Source organism: Somniosus microcephalus, chromosome 14 (assembly GCF_052327205.1).
Source record: "Somniosus microcephalus isolate GS21.2 chromosome 14, FLI_Smic_1.0, whole genome shotgun sequence".
NCBI lineage: Eukaryota > Metazoa > Chordata > Chondrichthyes > Squaliformes > Somniosidae > Somniosus > Somniosus microcephalus.
Genome location: NC_141000.1, coordinates 64,358,030 through 64,376,459, shown reverse-complemented (window position 1 = coordinate 64,376,459; position 18,430 = coordinate 64,358,030). Strand labels below are relative to the sequence as shown.

Below are 18,430 nucleotides of genomic sequence, written 5' to 3'. Positions count from 1 at the left end.
TTCTCCCAGCTCCACAGCCAGGTAGATATATTTTAAACGCTTACCTTGTTGGTTGCGGTCTGCAGCGGTCCCATTAAGGACCTTATTTGACTATGTAAAGGACATAATATCTGTTTCAGGCGTTGGCCCTGGACACCTATTTCGTTTGTCAACACCAGTATGGTGGGTGGTGCACTTCTGGCTCGTAATGTGTGCGCGCTGTGTGGTCGAATTTCTAGGCCACCGCATCGGAGGTGACCCTTTTTGCATCCCAGACTGTAATGTATATAACCACCAGAAACCAAAATCCTTGATTAACTAATTAACCTTGAATGTCTAAATTAGGGGTCGAATTCCTGATAAAAGGCGTCTTTTACAAATTGGTCACCTTATGAACGGGATAGATGTCGGGCCTACTCCTCTCAGGATTCTTCAGTGACCCCTGTGGTTGCCAAACGAAGGTAAGTTTATGAATTTTTGTTGTTGTCAAAAACAACTTCCTATGAAGCCACAGAAATCACAATCGAAGTAATCTTGGCAAGTTGCTGCAATGTATCCTGTAGATCACACATACTGCAGTCACTCTCATCTCTTAACTGGCAGTCAGCTCTTGGTTGTGGTTATTGAGTCCAGTCACCAATCAAGTGAGTTTCTCTATCCTGAATGGCTTTTAACTTCTTGGTATTGTTACTGTTGCACCCATCCAGGCAGGTAGTGAGTATTCCATCACACTCCAAAGTTAAGCCTTCTACATTGTGAATAGGCTTTGATGGATTAGGTGAGCTACTTATCACAGGCTACCCCAGCCTTTGTCCTCAAATCGTAGCCACAGTATTGATATAGCTGATCCAGTTAAGCTTCTGGTCAATGTTGATCCTGAAGATGGTGACGGCAAAGGTGGTGCTCATGAAAGTCATGAGGAGGTGGCTAGGCTTTCTCTTGTTTAAGATGGTCATTACCTGACACTTATGTGGCATGAATGGTGCCTGCCACTTGTTAGCCCAACTTTGGATGTTATCCAGCTCCCGCAGTAGGATGCTTCATTATTGGAGGAGTTGCGAGTGGAGCCGAACACTCTGGAATTATCAGCTAAAAGCCCGACAACTCACCAGAGGGAAAGAAAAAATGAAGCAACTGAAGATGGTTGAGACAAGGATGCTTCCTGAAGGAACCCCTGCAGTGATGCCCTGTGATAACTGGCCTCTGACAACCACAACGATCTTTCTTTGTACCAGGTATAACTCTAGCCATTAGAGGGTCTTCCTTTTAGCCCACCGACTGACCTCAGTTTTGCTAGGGTGCCTTGGTGCCATACTCAGTTGAATGCTGCCTTGACGTCGAGAGCAACTACTCTTACCCTTCCTCTGGCATTCAGCTCTTGTGCCCATGTATGAAGAGTGTGATGAGGTCTGGAGCAGCGTGGTTCTGCTGGAAGCAGAATTGTTATTGGTGAGCAGTTGTCACATGGCAGCACTGTGAATAACTCCGCTTTTCACTTGAAATGAAGCTGAATTGCCCAGGTTAGATTTATCCTGTATTTTTGTGTACAGGACATACCTGGGTAATCTTCCACATTGTCAGGTAGATGCCAGTGTCAGAGCTGCACTGCAGCAGTTTGGCTAGGGAAGCAGTTGCTCTGATGCGCAGGTCTTCATCACTATAGCGAAGATGTTGTCAAGGCCCATAGCCTTTGCTGTGTCCAATGCACTCAGTTGATTCTCATGTGGAGTAAAGTGAATTGGCTAGACGCTGACCTCTATGATGGTGGAGACCTCGGGAAGAGGCCAAGTAGCATCATCCACTCGGCACATTTTGCTGAAGGCACTTACAAATGCTTTAGCCTTGTCTCTTGTACTCAGATGCTGGGCTCAAACTATGGATGGGGATGCTTCCTCCTCGTTAGCTGCCTGGTTGTCCATCATCATTCTTGACTAGATGTGGTAGGGCTACAGTGCTTTGCTCTGATCTGGTTGTGAGGCTAGTTAGCTCTGTCTATAACTTGTTGCTTTTGTTATTTTGCATACATGTAGCCCTGTGCAGTAGCTTCACCAGGTTCGTAAATCATTCAAATGTTTGCCTGCTGCTGGTCCTGCCATGCCCTTCTTCATCCCCACTGAATGAGGGTCCATTTCCTGGCTTGATAGAAATTGAGGAGGGAAGTAACGGGCTATGAGATTACATATTGTGCTGGTATAGAATTTTGCTGCTGCTGATTGCCCATGGCACTTCATGATTAACGAGTTTTGAGCTGTTAGATCTGTCCTTAGTCTGTCCCATTTAGCACAGTGACAGTGTCATGCTACACGATGAAGGATGTTGGAGGTGAGACTGTCTTCAAAAAGGACTTTGTGACGCTCACTTTTATCAATGCTATCGTGGGCAGATGGAAATTTATAGTCACAGCAAAATCATCAAGAGATGTTAGATTAAAGGCTACAACAAAATAAATGTTGGAAATAAACTGAAGTTGGCCAGGGTTCACAGCTTTAAAGGGTGGCTCTTCATGAGTGGAGGCACATGAACAAAGCCATCATTATCTTCAAGGAAGCATTTCATGACACAATGTGCAAATTCTAAAGCCTAGCATGGGCTCAAGTTGCAGCTATTTCTAACATAGAAAATGTTTTACGTATATTGTGCTCTTCCTGTGCTTAGAAGATCATCAGGTCACACTCTTTTCGTCACACCTGGTGAGGATTACGTTCCCCATATATTTACTTTACAGTCCACCTAGTTCCTGAAGTTTGAGCACTGTGGCCTCTACAGTGGCACCCTATTCATGTTGATCTTTTCCCCCATGGCATGGTTCCCTCCCCTCTTACCAATCAAAAATTCAGTCTCCAGGCCCAATCCCTACCTCTCACCCCACCCAAGCCTGCACCAGCAGCCTTAAAATACTGGCCCATAATTTGCAGTCAGTGGTGAAGCAAAGGCGTCGCTGCTGGCCCCGAAGAAAACTGCCCACAGAGATTTTGTGATCTCTGTGGTGAGAAGTTTGCCTTTTTCGACGGTCAATTGATTTCAGCACTCTGTAATGGGAATTCCTAGTGCGATACTGCAGTGATGTCAACAAGCTGTCTAAGCAGCCAATCACATTGCACAATTCTCACAGACAGGAACCCAGGAAATGAGAAACAGCTTTTATCCGGATTTTTAAAAAAATGTTAGAGAGCAAAATAAAGATTGGGACTCTCACAAGGGGATAAGGTAGAAACTGAAATATCATGAACAAACTTTAAAATTTTTTTTTTTTTTTTTTAAATTGTAATTTTTATCATAATGGAGAAATTTGACACTCTACAAATATAAAAATTAGTTTTCCAGGGCCAGAACACTTGTTTACCAGTCACTACGCTGCTAAAACCCCAGTTACACCTATTCCAACAAGGCTCAACATTAAATGGGGTATTTAACAGCAATATTACTGTTGAAAAGCCCAAGTTTTGGTCAGTTTCCCTGATTGCCGATTATGGTGGCAGGGGTGGGGGGTATCCACAGCGCAGCCAGTGTCGGAGCAGTGAATGACTGACCGGAATTTCAGGATTTCCACGTTTAAATATGCATGCGCTAAATCCTGAAGTTGCGATCAGTTTCAGAGGGGTAATGATGGCAAACGCTGTTCGTTCGCTGTTATTACCCACCGCAAATTCCAGGCCAATGTGTTCTCCACCAAATACACTACTTAAAAATGACAACTCCAGATCTAATCCCTCTTCTACTTGTGGCAAGAAAATGTGGCATCTGGGGCTGACCCCTCTTCCCACTCACCAGCTGCCACCTGAAAATAACTCACCATCTGAGAAAGGGAGAACACAAAAAAAAGATACAGAAACTAAACGAAACAGACAGATCGGCAAAATAACATAGGGAGGAGACAAAGAGGTAAAGAAGGAAAAGAGGAAGGCAGGGATAAAACACAAAAAAAGTGAGCAAGAGAGAACAAAAAGATGGAAGAGACTGAAGCAGTACAGTGAGACCAGAAAGGCTGGGGAAGGAGAGGAGATAGAAAACATGAGCAACTCAAAAGCAGGAAAATAGAGATCGTATCTTCTGACTTATTGTGTGGTATAATAGAAACATAGAAGATAGGAGCAGGAGTAGGCCATTCGGCCCTTCGAGCCTGCTCCGCCATTCAATGAGATCATGGCTGATCATCCAAATTCAGTATCCTGTCCCTGCATCCCTTTAGCCTTAAGAAATATATCCAACTCTTTCTTGAATATATTTAATGAACTGGCCTCCACCGCCCTCTGTGGCAGAGAATTCCACAGGTTCACCACTCTCTGGGTGAAGAAATTCCTCCTCATTTCAGTCCTAAATGGCTTACCCCTTATCCTTAGACTATGACCCCTGGTTCTTGGACTCCCCGGCCATCAGAAACATCCTTCCTGCATCTAGTCTGTCCAGGCCTGACAGAATTTTATAGGTTTCGATGAGATCCCCTCTCAATCTTCTAAACTCCAGTGAGTATAAGCCCAATCGACACAATCTCTCCTCATACGTCATTCCTGCCATCCCAGGTATCAGCCTGGTGAATCTTCGCTGCACTCCTTCCATGGCAAGAACGTCCTTCCTCAGCTAAGGCGACCAAAACTGCACACAATATTCAAGGTGCGGACTCACCAAGGCCCTGTACAACTGTAGCAAGACATCCTTGTTCCTGTACTCGAACCCTCTTGCTACGAAGGCCAACATACCATTTGCCTTCTTAACCGCCTGCTGCACCTGCATGCTTACCTTCAGCGACTAGTGCACAAGAACACCCAGGTCTCTTTGCAGTTCCCCTTCTCCCAATCTATTGCCATTCAAATAATAATCTGCCTTCCTGTTCTTGCCACCAAAGTGGATAACCTCACATTTATCCACATTATAGTGCATTTGCCATGTTTCTGCCCAATCACCCAACCTGTCCAAATCGTACTGGAGTTTCACAACATCCTCCTCACAGCATACCCCCCCACCCAGCTTTGTGTCATCTGCAAATTTGGAGATATTACATCCAATTCCCTCATCCAGATCATTAATATATATTGTGAACAGCTGGGGTCCTAGGACCGATCCTTGCGGTACCCCACTAGTCACTGCCTGCCACTCGGAAAACGACCCGTTTATTCCAACTCTTTGCTTTCTGTCCGCCAACCAGTTCTCTATCCAAGTCAATACCTTGCCCCCAATCCCATGTGCCTTAATTTTGCACGCTAATCTCTTATGCGGGACCTTATCGAAAGTCTTCTGAAAGTCCAAATACACCACATCCACTGGTTCTCCCTTATCTATTTTACCAGTTACATCCTCAAAAAATTCCAGTAGATTAGTCAAGCATGATTTACCTTTTGTAAATCTATGTTGACTTTGTCTGATCCTGTCATTGCTTTCCAAGTGCTCTGCTATTACATCTTTTATAATCGACTCTAGCATTTTCCCCACTACCGAGGTCAGGCTTGCCGGTCTATAATTCCCCGCTTTTTCTCGACCACCTTTTTTGAATTGTGGGGTAACATTAGCTACCCTCCAATCCATGGGTACTGTTCCAGAGTCTATCGAGTTCTGGAAGATGACCAGCAATGCATCTACTATTTCTAGGGTCACTTCCTTAAGTACCCTGGGATGTAGATTATCAGGCCCTGGGGATTTATCGGCCTTCAGTCCCATCAATTTTCCTAACACCATTTCCCTACAAATACTGATTTCTTTCAGTTCCACCCTTTCATCAGACCCTATGTTCCCCGGCATTTCGGGGAGGTTATTTGTGTCTTCCTTTGTGAAGACAGAACCAAAATATGTATTTAGTTGGTCTGCCATTTCTTTGTTCCCCATTATAAATTCCCCTGATTCTGACTGCAAGGGACCTACGCTTGACTTCACCAATCTTTTTCTCTTCACATATCTATAAAAGCTTTTACAGTCAGTTTTTATGTTCCCTGATAGTTTACTCTCATATTCTATTTTCCCTTTCTTAATTAATCCCTTTGTCCTCCTTTGTTGAATCCTAAACTGCTCCCAATCCTCAGGATTATTGCTTTTTCTGGCCAATTTATATGTCCTCTCCTTGGATCTTATGCTATCCCTAATTTCCCTTGTTAGCCACGGTAGAGTCACCTTTTTTGTTTTATTTTTGTGCCAAACTGGGATGAACAAATTCTGTAGCTCATCCATTCGGTCTTTGAATGTTTGCCATGGCCTATCCACCGTCAACCCTTTGAGTGCCATTCCCCAATCAATCCTACCCAACTCGCTCCTCAGACCATCGTAGTTTCCTTTATTTAAACTGAGGACCCTAGTCTCTGAGTCAACTACTTCATTCTCCATCTTAATGAAGAATTCGATCATATTATGATCGCTCCGACCCAAGGGGCCTCGTACAACAAGATTGCTAATTAATCCTTTCTCGTTACATAATACCCAGTCTAAGATGGCCTGATCTCTGGTTGGTTCCTCGACATATTGGTCCAGGAAACCATCCCGTAAACACTCCAGGAATTCCTCCTCCACAGTATTGTTACTAATTTGGTTGGCCCAATCTATATGTAGATTAAAGTCACCCATGATGACTGCTGTGCCCTTATTGCACGCTTCTTTAATTTCCCTTTTAATGCCATCCCCAACCTCCACCTTACTGTTTGGAGGTCTATATACCACTCCCACTAATGTTTTTTTCCCCCTTAGGATTTCTCAATTCTACCCATACAGATTCCACATCATCAGAGCTAATATCCTTCATTACAATTGTGTTAATCCCTTCTTTAACCAGTAATGCTACCCCATCTCCCTTTCTTTTTTGCCTATCTTTCCTGAATATCGAATACCCCTGGATGTTGTGTTCCGAGTCTTGGCCATCCTTGAGCCATGTTTCCGTAATCCCAACCAAATCATATTCGTTTACCTCTATTTGCGCAGCCAATTCATCCACCTTATTACAAATGCTCCTCGCATTAAGACACAAAGCCTTCAGGGTTGTTTTTTTAATGCTCTTAGACCTATTAGAATTATTATTTACTGTGGCCACGTTTGATTTAAACCCTTGATTTCTCTGACTGCCACTTTTGTTTTTCTCCTTCCTATCTTTTGCTTTTATCCTGGTTTCCCTTTCCTCTGTCTCCCTGCTCAGGTTCCCAACCCCCTGCCATTTTAGTTTAAATCCTCCCCCACAGCACTAGCAAACACTCCCCCTAGGACATCGGTTCCTGCCCTGCCCAGGTGCAAACCGTCCGGTTTGAACTGGTCCCACCTCCCCCAGAACCGGTTCCAATGTCCCAGGAACTTGAATCCCTCCCCCTGGCACCATTCCTCTAGCCACATTCATCTGAAGTATCCTTCTATTTCTACTCTGACTAGCACGTGGCACTGGTAGCAATCCTGAGATTACTACCTTTGAGGTCCTGTTTTTTAATTTATCTCCTAACTCAATTCACAATTCACAATTCAAATCGCTTTATTGGCATAAGTTACATCTTATGTTGCCAAAGCATCAAAATACATTTATGGTTTAGCACATAAACGCAGTTCTATTCATGCAGTGTATAAACAGGTATATCCCTGAGTGTATAAATATACATTCGCATTGTTTATATATATTCTTTTCTTAGTTTACTGGTTGTCCCTCTGTTCATGGCAAGCTGTAACATAGTGTGCCGCCAGTGTTACACAGCTTCTCTCCTCTCCCAGTAGGAATAGGAGTTTTTGGTTGTCATTCAGATTTCTGAAATCAGGGCATATTTGTGAGAATTTTTGGTAGAAATTCTCCCTGATATTTTCTGCAGGCTGTGAGGAAGTGCATCTCTGTCTCCACTACTCCCTGACTGCAGTGAGAGCATATCCTGTCTTCTCTTGGCAGCCTGGTCTGCCTTTTTCGATCGCTAGGCTATGTTCGCTAAGTCTGTACCTTGTCAAGGTTCTTCTCAGTTTGTTATCCTTTACCATGGTCAGGTAATCAGCTATGTTGTATTGTCTGTTTAGGGCCAAGTAGCAATTGAGTTTGCTTTGGGTTTTTGTTGTTTCTGTCCAATATGTCAGGTTTTTTCCTTTTGCTTAGCGACGATTGTGTTGGGTCGAATTCTTTGTGTTACCCTGTCACTGTCCTGGGGCTGGTTATTGTTAGTAGTTACTTCACTGAGTCCCAGGACTAGTTGACTGAGGGTATTCTTCTTTATGGTCAGCTCTTGGCATTTCAGGGCGTCGTAGTGATAGCATTGGGGATTGCTCATTTGTAGGTGACTCCCTATATTCCGCTTTTAGGACCTCATCCCGCTTTTTACCTATATCATTGGTGCCTATATGCACCACGACAACTGGCTGGTCACCCTCCCCTTCCAAGATGTTCTGCAGCCGCTCGGAGACATCCTTGACCCTTGCACCAGGGAGGCAACACACCATCCTGGAGTCTCGTTTGCGGCCGCAGAAACGCCTGTTTATTCCCCTTACAATAGAATCCCCTATTACTATAGCTCTACCCCTCTTTTTCCTCCCATTCTATGGACGTGACTGCTGCCAACGAACCAGAAGCATTCTGCGCATGTGTGCTTCCAGTTCGTCACGGGAGTGGGCTCGTTAAATAAATTTTTAAAAAGCCGGGAAAGGAGCAGGCTCGACAGAAAAAGCTGGGAAGAGAGCGGGCTCATGAGAAAAAGCCGGGAAAGGAGCGGGCTCGACAGAAAAAGCTGGGAAGGGAGCGGGCTGGCGAGAAAAAGCCGGGAAGGGAGTGGGCTGGTGAGAAAAAGCCGGGAAGGGAGCGGGCTGGTGAGAAAAAAAATGGGAAGGGAGCGAGCTCGAAAGAAAAAGCCGGGAAGGGAGTGGACTGGTGAGAAAAAGCCAGGAAGAGAGTGGGCTGGTGAGAAAAAGCCGGGAAAGGAGCGGGCTCATTTTTAAAAAAAGTAGCAAGAAGATGCATCCGGTTGCTGGAGTGCACAGTACGTATCTGCGCAGCTTCCAGTCATTGGCAGCAGTCACTCCGTATACACATATACACAAACACTCTCAGGAGGGTGAGAGATAGAGAGACAGAAAGTGAATTTTTGACCAAGTCATAGTGAGTTGTAAGTGGCCGATAAAACTGCAGCTGAGAAAAAAAGGACAGAAGTCTATGGCCGCTAACGCCTCCTGCATGACATCATCGCCGTGTGCAGCGCCCGGCTCTAATATTGGGTAGCGCCCCCCTGACTTACCGCCGGACACTATGTCCGCCGGGGTCAGGAGGGCCTTCCTGCGGCCGGGGTGGCGCTCGTTAAAGGGGAGGTGACGGGCGGCCATTTTTGTTGCTGGCCACCTGCCAGCACCTGCCCCCGTTGCGCCGGCTGCTCTCAGTGAGCCCGGCACTCCGTGTGGCGCTGCGGCACGTAGCGCCACGATATTGGTGTGCAGTGCCCCAAGAGGGACGCAGGATGCTTCCAGTAGCGCCCCTCCTCCCTCTCGGGGTGCTACCTGGGAAAATCGGCCATGGAGGCGCTAACTTTTACCCAATTTTTCCCCTTATGTCTATGGGTATGACTTTTATGTATTAGGGAATGAATTCTTTAACTTGAAGTCAGAGAGTACAATACTCCTAAAATGAGCATTGGCACAGCAATTTTCTTCCAATTTAGTTATTCTAAGGTACTTGAAGAGTAAGTAAAAGATACTTATTATTCATTAATTGAGCGATGACCCCCTCCCCAGGAGGCCAAAGGATTTCAAATCCTAACCACTGGTTGAGTAAAAATGTTTTTCCTAATGTTGTCACTGGTTCTTTTGCCAATCACCTTAAATTTGTGCCTCTGGTTATTGACCCTTCAGCAATTGGAAACAGTTTCTCTTTATTCATTCTATCTAAACCCTTTTATGATTTTAAACACCTCCATAAAATCTCCTCTTAGCCTTCTCTGCTCCAACAACAACCACCCCAGCTTCTCCAGTCTGTCCACATAACTGTAATCCCTCATCCCTGGAACCATTCTAGTAAATCTCTTCTGTACCCTCTCCAAAGCCTTCACATCCTTCCTAAAGTGTGGTGCTCAGAATTGGACACAATACTCCAGTTGGGATCGAACTAGTGTTTTACATGGGTTTAGCATAACTTCAAGGCTTTTGTACTCTATTCCTCTATTTAGAAGACCAACCTGATGCTTTCATTTTGGTCATTTGAGACAATATAGAGCCTCACTTAACTAATGCTGTTTAAATGGATGCTTGTTATGTTTCTACTACTTCATCCTTTGCTGCTCAAATCTCTGTAATTTGTGATGTCTGTGCTTTCTTTAGGCCTGCATTGCAGAACCAGCTCACTATTCCTAGTGGAGGTGCAGCAAAAAAGGTGCCTTTTGTGCCTTTTTTTTCCCCAAGTGTTTTAGTACTTCGCAACTGACTATCTGGAGAAAAGGAAGCGAGTTCACACCTTTTGAAATTGTGTTTCAATGGATGCTGCTAAAAACACAACTGACATTAGTTACTGAAAAAAATCTAACAGGTTGCAGAATTTAAAGTTTACTGAAGTACTGTATTTAGCAGTGCCTTTTAAAAACAAAATTTCAACAAAAATGACAAATTTTGAACAAGGAGATGTGAACTAACAGATGCCTTTGATTGAGATAAAAGTGGAGATAATACTGAAACTTCACAAGTTGGAACTGGCTGCTTCCAAAACAGAAAGTAAAAAAGCCTCGGAGAATTTTTCCACTGCTGAGAGGAATGGGAGAAAGATAATTCCATAGTACCGTAGTCTACGAACTGAGGGAAACAACAATAATTCTTACAAGACTTTCGGCGGTCCAAGAATACCACCCTCGTAATTCTTCTCCAATGGACCAATGTCCTCTTCTAAGGTATGCATAGGATAAATGAAGAACCCAAAAGGTTTTCAGGTATACAATTTTGTACTTATTATGGCCAAATATTGTTGCAGTACAACCCTTTAGATCTCTGGATTTGTACACAATTAAAATGTCTAAAATTGCTATATTAGAAAATTACTCAAATTGTTATATTATAAAGCAAAAATGCTAAATCATATTGTAAAAACTAGAAACTATGAATGAAGATACCCTACATTAATTTGTCTTTTTAGTTATATAACCAACATAAGGAAAATATTTAGATATTACTACATGATGTACTATTGGTACAATATTTACTCACTTACCTGTATGGACAAACATGTGTTTCACATAGTTTTGTTTTGCAGTGAAGGTTTTATTACAAAGAGTGCATTCATAGGGTTTCTTTTCAGTTTGTCCACTTGTACTCTGCATTGTTGACTGAGATTGTTGGGGGTGCAACTGTGTAGTAAAACTTGTAAGATTGGGTTGAGGAACTGTTATAAATTGTGTCTGTTGGCTTGTCAATGGTTGTGGCAAGGTGAACTGAAACAGTTTGCCACTGGTAGTGCTCTGAGTGGTGAAAAGTGTTGGTATATACGTACTCCCAGCAGTGCCAATGACTGGAGTAGTGCTGGTTAAGGTCAGTGGCATTCTCAAGTTGGTGGCGAGGGTGTCTGATTGCCTCAGATAAAGCTGAGTGGGTGCCAGTGGCTGAGTGTTTTGTGACACTGAAATCACAGAGTTCATTGGAGCTTGCTGCAATTCTTTTTCACTTGCAATGTTTCCATCACTGCTTTGAGGCCCTGTGGTGTCCATTTCAGTTTCATAAGTCCTTTCTGGGGAAGAAGTATTCATGTTGCTGAGCTGCTGACAGTCTTCAGCAGGAAGCTCACTCTGCTCAGCTGGTTTGACATCTGATTGTCCCCCTCGGCTCATGCCAGCAATGAACTGTTGGTCTATTGGATCAGTTTCAGTCCCATTGGAAGAGCTAACACCAGAGTCAAAACTTTCCCCTTTTGGTTCACTCTCAGTACCTTCAGCTTGGTCAGTATCTTCATTGCACTCTTCAGATCCATTTTGCTCTGAAGTGTTTCTTTTCTGTTGCCCGTAGTAATCGTAATCATAATCATCTTCAGCCTCCTGCTTGATGTGAACATTGCCCACTGTGGTCTGGATGCGAACTGGCCGTGGTTGCTTGCGGCAGTGTGTGGTTTCTGGGGTAGAAAGATATCTCTCCATCTGCTGTGTCCGTTCTTGGATTCTGGTTATCCATGCTGGATCATTTACATTTTCTTCTCTCTGCAGAACCAGTTGTGTGCTGTGGTGGCTGACCACTGGTGCACAAAAGAGGGATCGCTCTCCTGTGCCATTTTGTACCGGCATTCCAGAGCAGGCATAAAGGGAGGAATAGATTCTTTCAACATTACGCTGGGAGTGGGCTTGTATATAGCCAGATTCAGTATCACTACTCTGCCCCGATGAACCAGATTCTGGTGTTCCTCGTGGTGTCACTTGGTTTGAGTCCCTTGTTGCAGGGTAACCACTGCTTACCACTGTTTGTGAGACAATACGGGTGCATTCATCGATAACTGTTTTGATCTGCAGTATGCTGGCTGCTGTGAGGATTTGTAAGGCTTCGCTCTGGGACACCCGGAGCACCCCACTGTACATGAAGTCAATCAACTTCTGAACAGACTGCACTGAGACTACAGATGGAATCTCAATATCACTGTAGCCCAAAAGCAGTTTGTCTTGGAAGAAGGGGCTGCCGGCGGCCAACACACAGCGATGAGCTCTGAGCATGCTCCCATGGATTCTGACGGTCACATCGCAGAAATGTCCTCGGTTTCGCTGCTCATTTAGTGTCTCGAGCACAGAGTTGCTGAAGTTGTGAAGGTTGATACTGTGAATGCGCTCTGTCATTCCCTTCCCATTGATGTTACCTAGTTTTGAAAAGAAAATACTTGGTTTTACTATTTCAGAAAGGTTAGCTAATGAACTGTGCAGAGAGATAATATGCTACTTTGAGTTAAAATCCAAATACCATAAATGCAAACAGTGAAAAAGAAAATGACACAGCTGCACTCAAAACACAAACATTAAAAACACAGATTTTTTTTTGTCATTAAAGTTATTCAAGTTCTGAAATCAATGCAGAACATTGTTGGTCTATTGTTATCTGATAGTGAAATAAAAAAAAACATTTTAAACTAAAACTGTATGGAAACTATGTACGTGGGAGTGAATAAAAAAACATCAGTACAAATTGAAAGGGTCAGCTATCAAACTGCAGGAGGCAAGGTCGAGCAGATTATTGGTTATTTGAATGTAGAGATTATATTATATTTTCTAGTATTGATTAACGATGCATAGCATTATCTTGTGATTATATATACAATTTCAGTTTTAGTCTGTTTTGGTCAGCTTATGTGCCAGCAATAAGTGTCAGCACTGATGCTGACTGTCCATGTGCTCTAGAACCATGGTGCACACTAATGATTGCAGAAGATAATCAGTTGTGATACCATTCCAGGTTCTTCAATAACAAAAATTGCAGATGATCACTAGGTTATTCTATATTCAGCATCTATTCCACACCTATAAAGATATTGTTTATAGAGATAAGATTAATTTCATGTAATCCTCATGAGACAATATAATTGACATTGATTTCAACAATTTAATAGTCCAATTTTTAAAAAAAGGGCTGGTATTATTCTTTCAACCTAATCTCCTGTACAATTATACATGTATAATCCATGAAATAATTCACATTTTGATTTTATTCAAGTATATGTAAAAAGGGCTTATCAGATAATTTTCCAGAGTTTTATTAAATATCACGATGTTGCAGAGTAAATGTATGTTCATGGTTGTGATCAAGCTGAACACTTAATGGAGAACTACCAATATATATGAGAGAGGGAGAGAAAAAATGAACGTGATGGACAAGTGGGAATGATTACAGCCTAATCAAATAATTCAGAAGACAAAATGAGAGAGCAAAGCTTAAGTGATTTATGACATCCAAATCTAGGAATTAAATTATATCATTTGTAACCATTCCCTCCTGTCCGTTACATTGTATAAAATATATGCTAAAATTTCTGGGAGAGCGTTTATCAATCTTTCTTCCATTCCCTTCCCTCTCCCCTGGGGAACAAGCATCAAGGCAGATGTCAATAGCCATGGTGCTCCATTATATTAACACATTATACAATCATTGCAAGATTACTGAAATTTAATCTACAACGGATTACTGGAAAATAACATTCCAGTACATATTTAATGAGATTTAAAAAAATCTTTCCATAATTAAAAATATTACAAGGGCAGACGTATCTCACCACTGCAGATGTAAGTGGCCACCATCTTGAAAATCTCCTTGTGTGAAGAAAGAAATTCATGGGCCATCTCGTCTCATGCAATTGAACATATTACTGGAATGATTCATGGAGCTAAGCTGTTTGACTGTATATAAAGACAAAAATAGGAGTTCAGACAGTCTACAGATCTACTTTGCATGGTACAATTCTGTACAGCAGCCAAAACGGATTTTACCAAATAACTTATATTTTGAAACAATGTCTTATACAAAGTTACAGAGCTAAAACCTCATCCTAGCTTGACAACGGAACACATTCTATGTTAGGCTAAGAAGCCCAGGAGTTTTATTTTTCACCGCCACTATGGAGATTCTCAAAATGGTGGCCAAAAACTGAGGATGAGGAGGGCTTAATGCCAAGTAAAACAGGGAATATATTTTTATTAACAGTTGACTGAGCAAAAATGAATGCCAGTTCCTTGAAAGATACTGCTGGTATAACATGATACATAACAAATCATAGTTGTGGAATTGGGGTTCCAAAATTCAATTAATCTGACAAAATACTTTTATTTAATAAGTTCTGATTAAATAATATTGACTGGCAAAAACAATTTGAAATATTTACTGGACTGTTCTTTCAAGACCAAAATAAACAACTGCAGCACAAATTATAAATCGAAAGTTCTCATTAGAATTCTTTGATTTCCCATTCATTCCAATGGGATAAATTACAGATGATTTCACTAAACCAAGAAACATATACAAGAACATAGAAACAGGAGTAAGCCAGTCAGTCCCTCAAGCCTGTTCAACTATTTAATTAGATCATGGCTGATCTGTACCTCAACTCCATTTACCTGCCTTTCATCCATATCACTTAATACTTTTACTTAATAAAAGAGTCAATTTTTATTATAAAAAGATTATAAAAATGAAAAACAGTTACGTTAAGCTTAATTAGAGTTCATAACATTTGGCAGGGGGTTGGGCACCAGGATATAACATTAGAAAGGAGAAACAAGGTGCAAAAAGGATTGGGAGAAACAGATAGCACTAGAGTAAGAAATAGTACGGTATTAGGTGGGGTCAGACTAAGAGAGAATACAAGAGGGTCTAAGATAGGTTTACAGTGCGTGTGTGTAAACGCACGAAGCGTGGTAAATAAGGTTGGTGAGCTGCAGGCACAAATAGACACATGGGAATATGATGTTGTGGTGATAACGGAGACCTGGCTCAAAAAAGGGCAGGATTGGGTACTAAATATTCCTGGATATAAGGAGTACAGGAAAGATGGGGAAGGAAAGAAAGGCGGTGGGGTGGCAGTATTGATTAAGGAGAATGTTACAGTGCTAGAGAGAGAGGATGGCCTGGAGGGGACAAGAACAGAATCTATTTGGTTAGAGTTGAGAAACAATAGAGGTGCCATTACACTACTAGGTGTATTCTATAGGCCACCAACTAGTAGGAAGGATATGGAGGAGCAAATTTACAGGGAAGTTACAGAGAGGTGCAAGAACTATAGAGTAGTGAAATTTGGGGGACTTCAATTACCCTAATATAGACTGGGCTAGTAATAGTGTTAAGGGCAGAGAGGGGGAAGAATTTCTGTAGTGTGTTCCGGAGAACTTTCTTGATCAGTACATTTCTGGCCCAACGAGGAAGGAGGCATTGCTGGATCTGGTTCTGGGGAATGAGGTTGGTCAAGTGGAGCAAGTGTCAGTAGGGGAACATTTAGGGAACAGCGATCATTGTATCATAAGGTTTAGTTAGCTATGGAAAAGGACAAGGAGCAATCTAGAGTAAAAGTACTTATTTGGAGGAGAGCCAATTTCAATGGGTTGAGAACGGATCTGGCCCGGGTAAATTGGAATCAAAGATTGGCAGGCAAAACTGTAATCGAACAATTGGCGGCCTCTAAAGAGGAGATAGTTCGGGTACAGTAGAGGTAGACACCTATCTTTCACCACGTGCACGGGCTGCTGCTATCACTTTTAGTGACTCTTTCGATAGGCCTCAGGCGGAAGCCCTCACGGATGACGACTCCAACCCGGCTGATGACAACCCTACCCTAGAAACCTACACTGATGACGACCCTGCCCTAGCGGCATCTTGGCAATCTGGAAGGAAGTGTTTCTTCTGTGGAGGTGCGTTCTATTATAGGAAATTTTGTCCTGCTCGTAACGCGACCTGCAATCATTGCAGCAAGAAAGGTCACTTTTCTAAGGTATACCGGTTGAGAGCTCCTGTTAGTTTTGCAGCTACTATCTATAAAACTGCTCCTTCCCCAAGAGCCACTACTAAGGTTACAGCTGCAATCTATAAAACTGCTCCTCCCCCAAGAACCACTACTAAGGTTACAGCTGTCAAGGGTAAAATTGCCCCTCCTCCCATCACAGCTGTTTTTCCCCAAAGTCTGTCCCATGCAGCCACAAAGGTTTCGGTAAATGGACACATTTTGAGTGCAATAATCGACTCATGCAGCTCTGACAGCTTCATTAGTGAGCGGGCTGTCAGTAAGTTAAAACTGCGTATTTACCCCTCGGGCAGGGAAATTGCAATGGCTCCGACAACACTGACCACCAATTCTTCCGGCTTTTGTCTTGTCGACCTTATTCTCAATGGCCGCACTTATTTCTCCAACCAGCTCGGGGTGCTCAAGAACCTATGCAGTGATGTGCTCCTGCGACAGGATTTCCAGAAACAACACAAAAGACACACTTTCGAGTTTGGAGGGTCAAAGCCAGAGCTTACTATTTCCAAAGTACCGTTTTGTGCGCTTTCGGTGGCTTCGCTCGACGAGCCCTCCTTGTTTGCCAATCTTTCCCCCCGATGTAAGCCCATAGTCACTAAATCACGACGTTTCAGCCAAGATGATTGATCCTTTATCGAGACAGAAATCTCTCGCCTTCTAGTTGACGGCATCATTGAGCCATGTTCATCTTCCTGGCGGGCTCAAGTCGTTGTTGTTAAAAATCCTCTGAAGCAACACAAGAAACGTCTTTGCATCGATTACTCGCAAACTATTAACCAGTATACCGACCTGGATGCCTACCCACTACCACGCATCGATGACATGGTCAATAACCTTGCCAACTACAAGGTATTTTCAACTTTTGATTTAAAGCGCGCATATCATCAAGTGCCGTTAAAAGACTCTGACAAGAAGTATATGGCCTTTGAGGCCAATGGTCGGCTTTACCAGTTTTGTCGCCTTCCATTTGAGGTCACCAATGGGGTGGCCGTCTTTCAACGGGCAATGGATAGCCTAGTCAAACAGGAGAACTTAACGGACACTTTTCCATATCTGGATAATATCACCATTGCTGGTCATGACCAGGAGCACGATGCCAACTTCCAGAAATTTTTTGACGTTCTCCGTCGTCGCAACTTAACTTTAAATGAGTCCAAATCTGTGAAATCAGTACCATCAGTCAACATCCTTGGCTACTGGGTGGGCAACGGTGTCATCAACCCGGATCCGGAGCGACTTCGTCCACTTCAGGAGCTCCCTCCCCCTACGAACCTCGTCTCTCTTCGTCGGGCACTCGGCATGTTCGCCTATTATGCGAAATGGATACCCCACTTCTCCTACAAGATCCAGCCCCTGCTTCACGCAAAGTCATTTCCATTAGAGGCAACAGCTATTTCAGCTTTCAACCTCAAGAGACAACTGGAAAAAGCCACTCTTCGTTCCATTGATGAAAATCTCCCTTTCGTGGTCGAGTGCGATGCATCGGATGTGGCGATCGCTGCTACCTTGAATCAAGGTGGTTGACCCGTTGCATTTCTGTCCAGAACTTTGCAGGGTAGCGAGCTCCATTATCCTCCTGTCGAGAAGGAGGCTACAGCCATCATCGAAGCGGTACGTAAATGGAGTCATTTTCTCACTCGTCACCATTTCACACTTATAACTGATCAGCGCTCCGTGGCCTTTATGCTGGAACCGGAAATGCACTAAGATCAAGAATAACAAAATACAACTCTGGAGGATGGAATTGGCCGCCTTTGGATACACCATACATTATCGACCCGGCAAAGAGAATGTGGCCCCGGATACCCTCACGCGGGCATTCTGCTCTTCTATGTCAACTTCGACTCTGGCAGATCTTCATACTGACTTATGCCATCCTGGCATTACCCGTATATTGCACTTTGTGCGATCTAAAAATCTCCCATTTTCTCCAGAAGATGTGAAAAGAACGTGCTCCTCCTGTAGAATTTGTGCGGAATTAAAACCGCAATTCTTCCGTCCATCGGATGGCTCGCTCATACACACTATGCAGCGACTCAGCATTGACTTTAAAGGGCCATTGCCTTCCTCAACGCGAAACACCTA

At 43.2% G+C, this 18,430-nt stretch overlaps 1 protein-coding gene across 4 annotated transcripts in view; it reads right to left on the bottom strand.

Moving 5' to 3' along the window:
- Positions 1-18,430, bottom strand: part of zbtb20 (zinc finger and BTB domain containing 20) — a 374,550-nt gene that overhangs the window by 22,387 nt on the left and 333,733 nt on the right. For 3 of the 4 annotated variants that reach the window (XM_086006585.1, XM_086006587.1, XM_086006586.1), the window contains 2 exons: positions 14,114-14,237; positions 11,090-12,709 (listed from right to left, as the gene is read on the bottom strand). In XM_086006585.1, the coding sequence (XP_085862711.1) occupies positions 11,090-12,709; positions 14,114-14,180 (1,687 nt within the window). In that variant the 5' untranslated portion in view covers positions 14,181-14,237. The remainder of the gene's footprint in view (positions 1-11,089; positions 12,710-14,113; positions 14,238-18,430) is intronic. The other variant, XM_086006588.1, reaches the window with a different exon arrangement.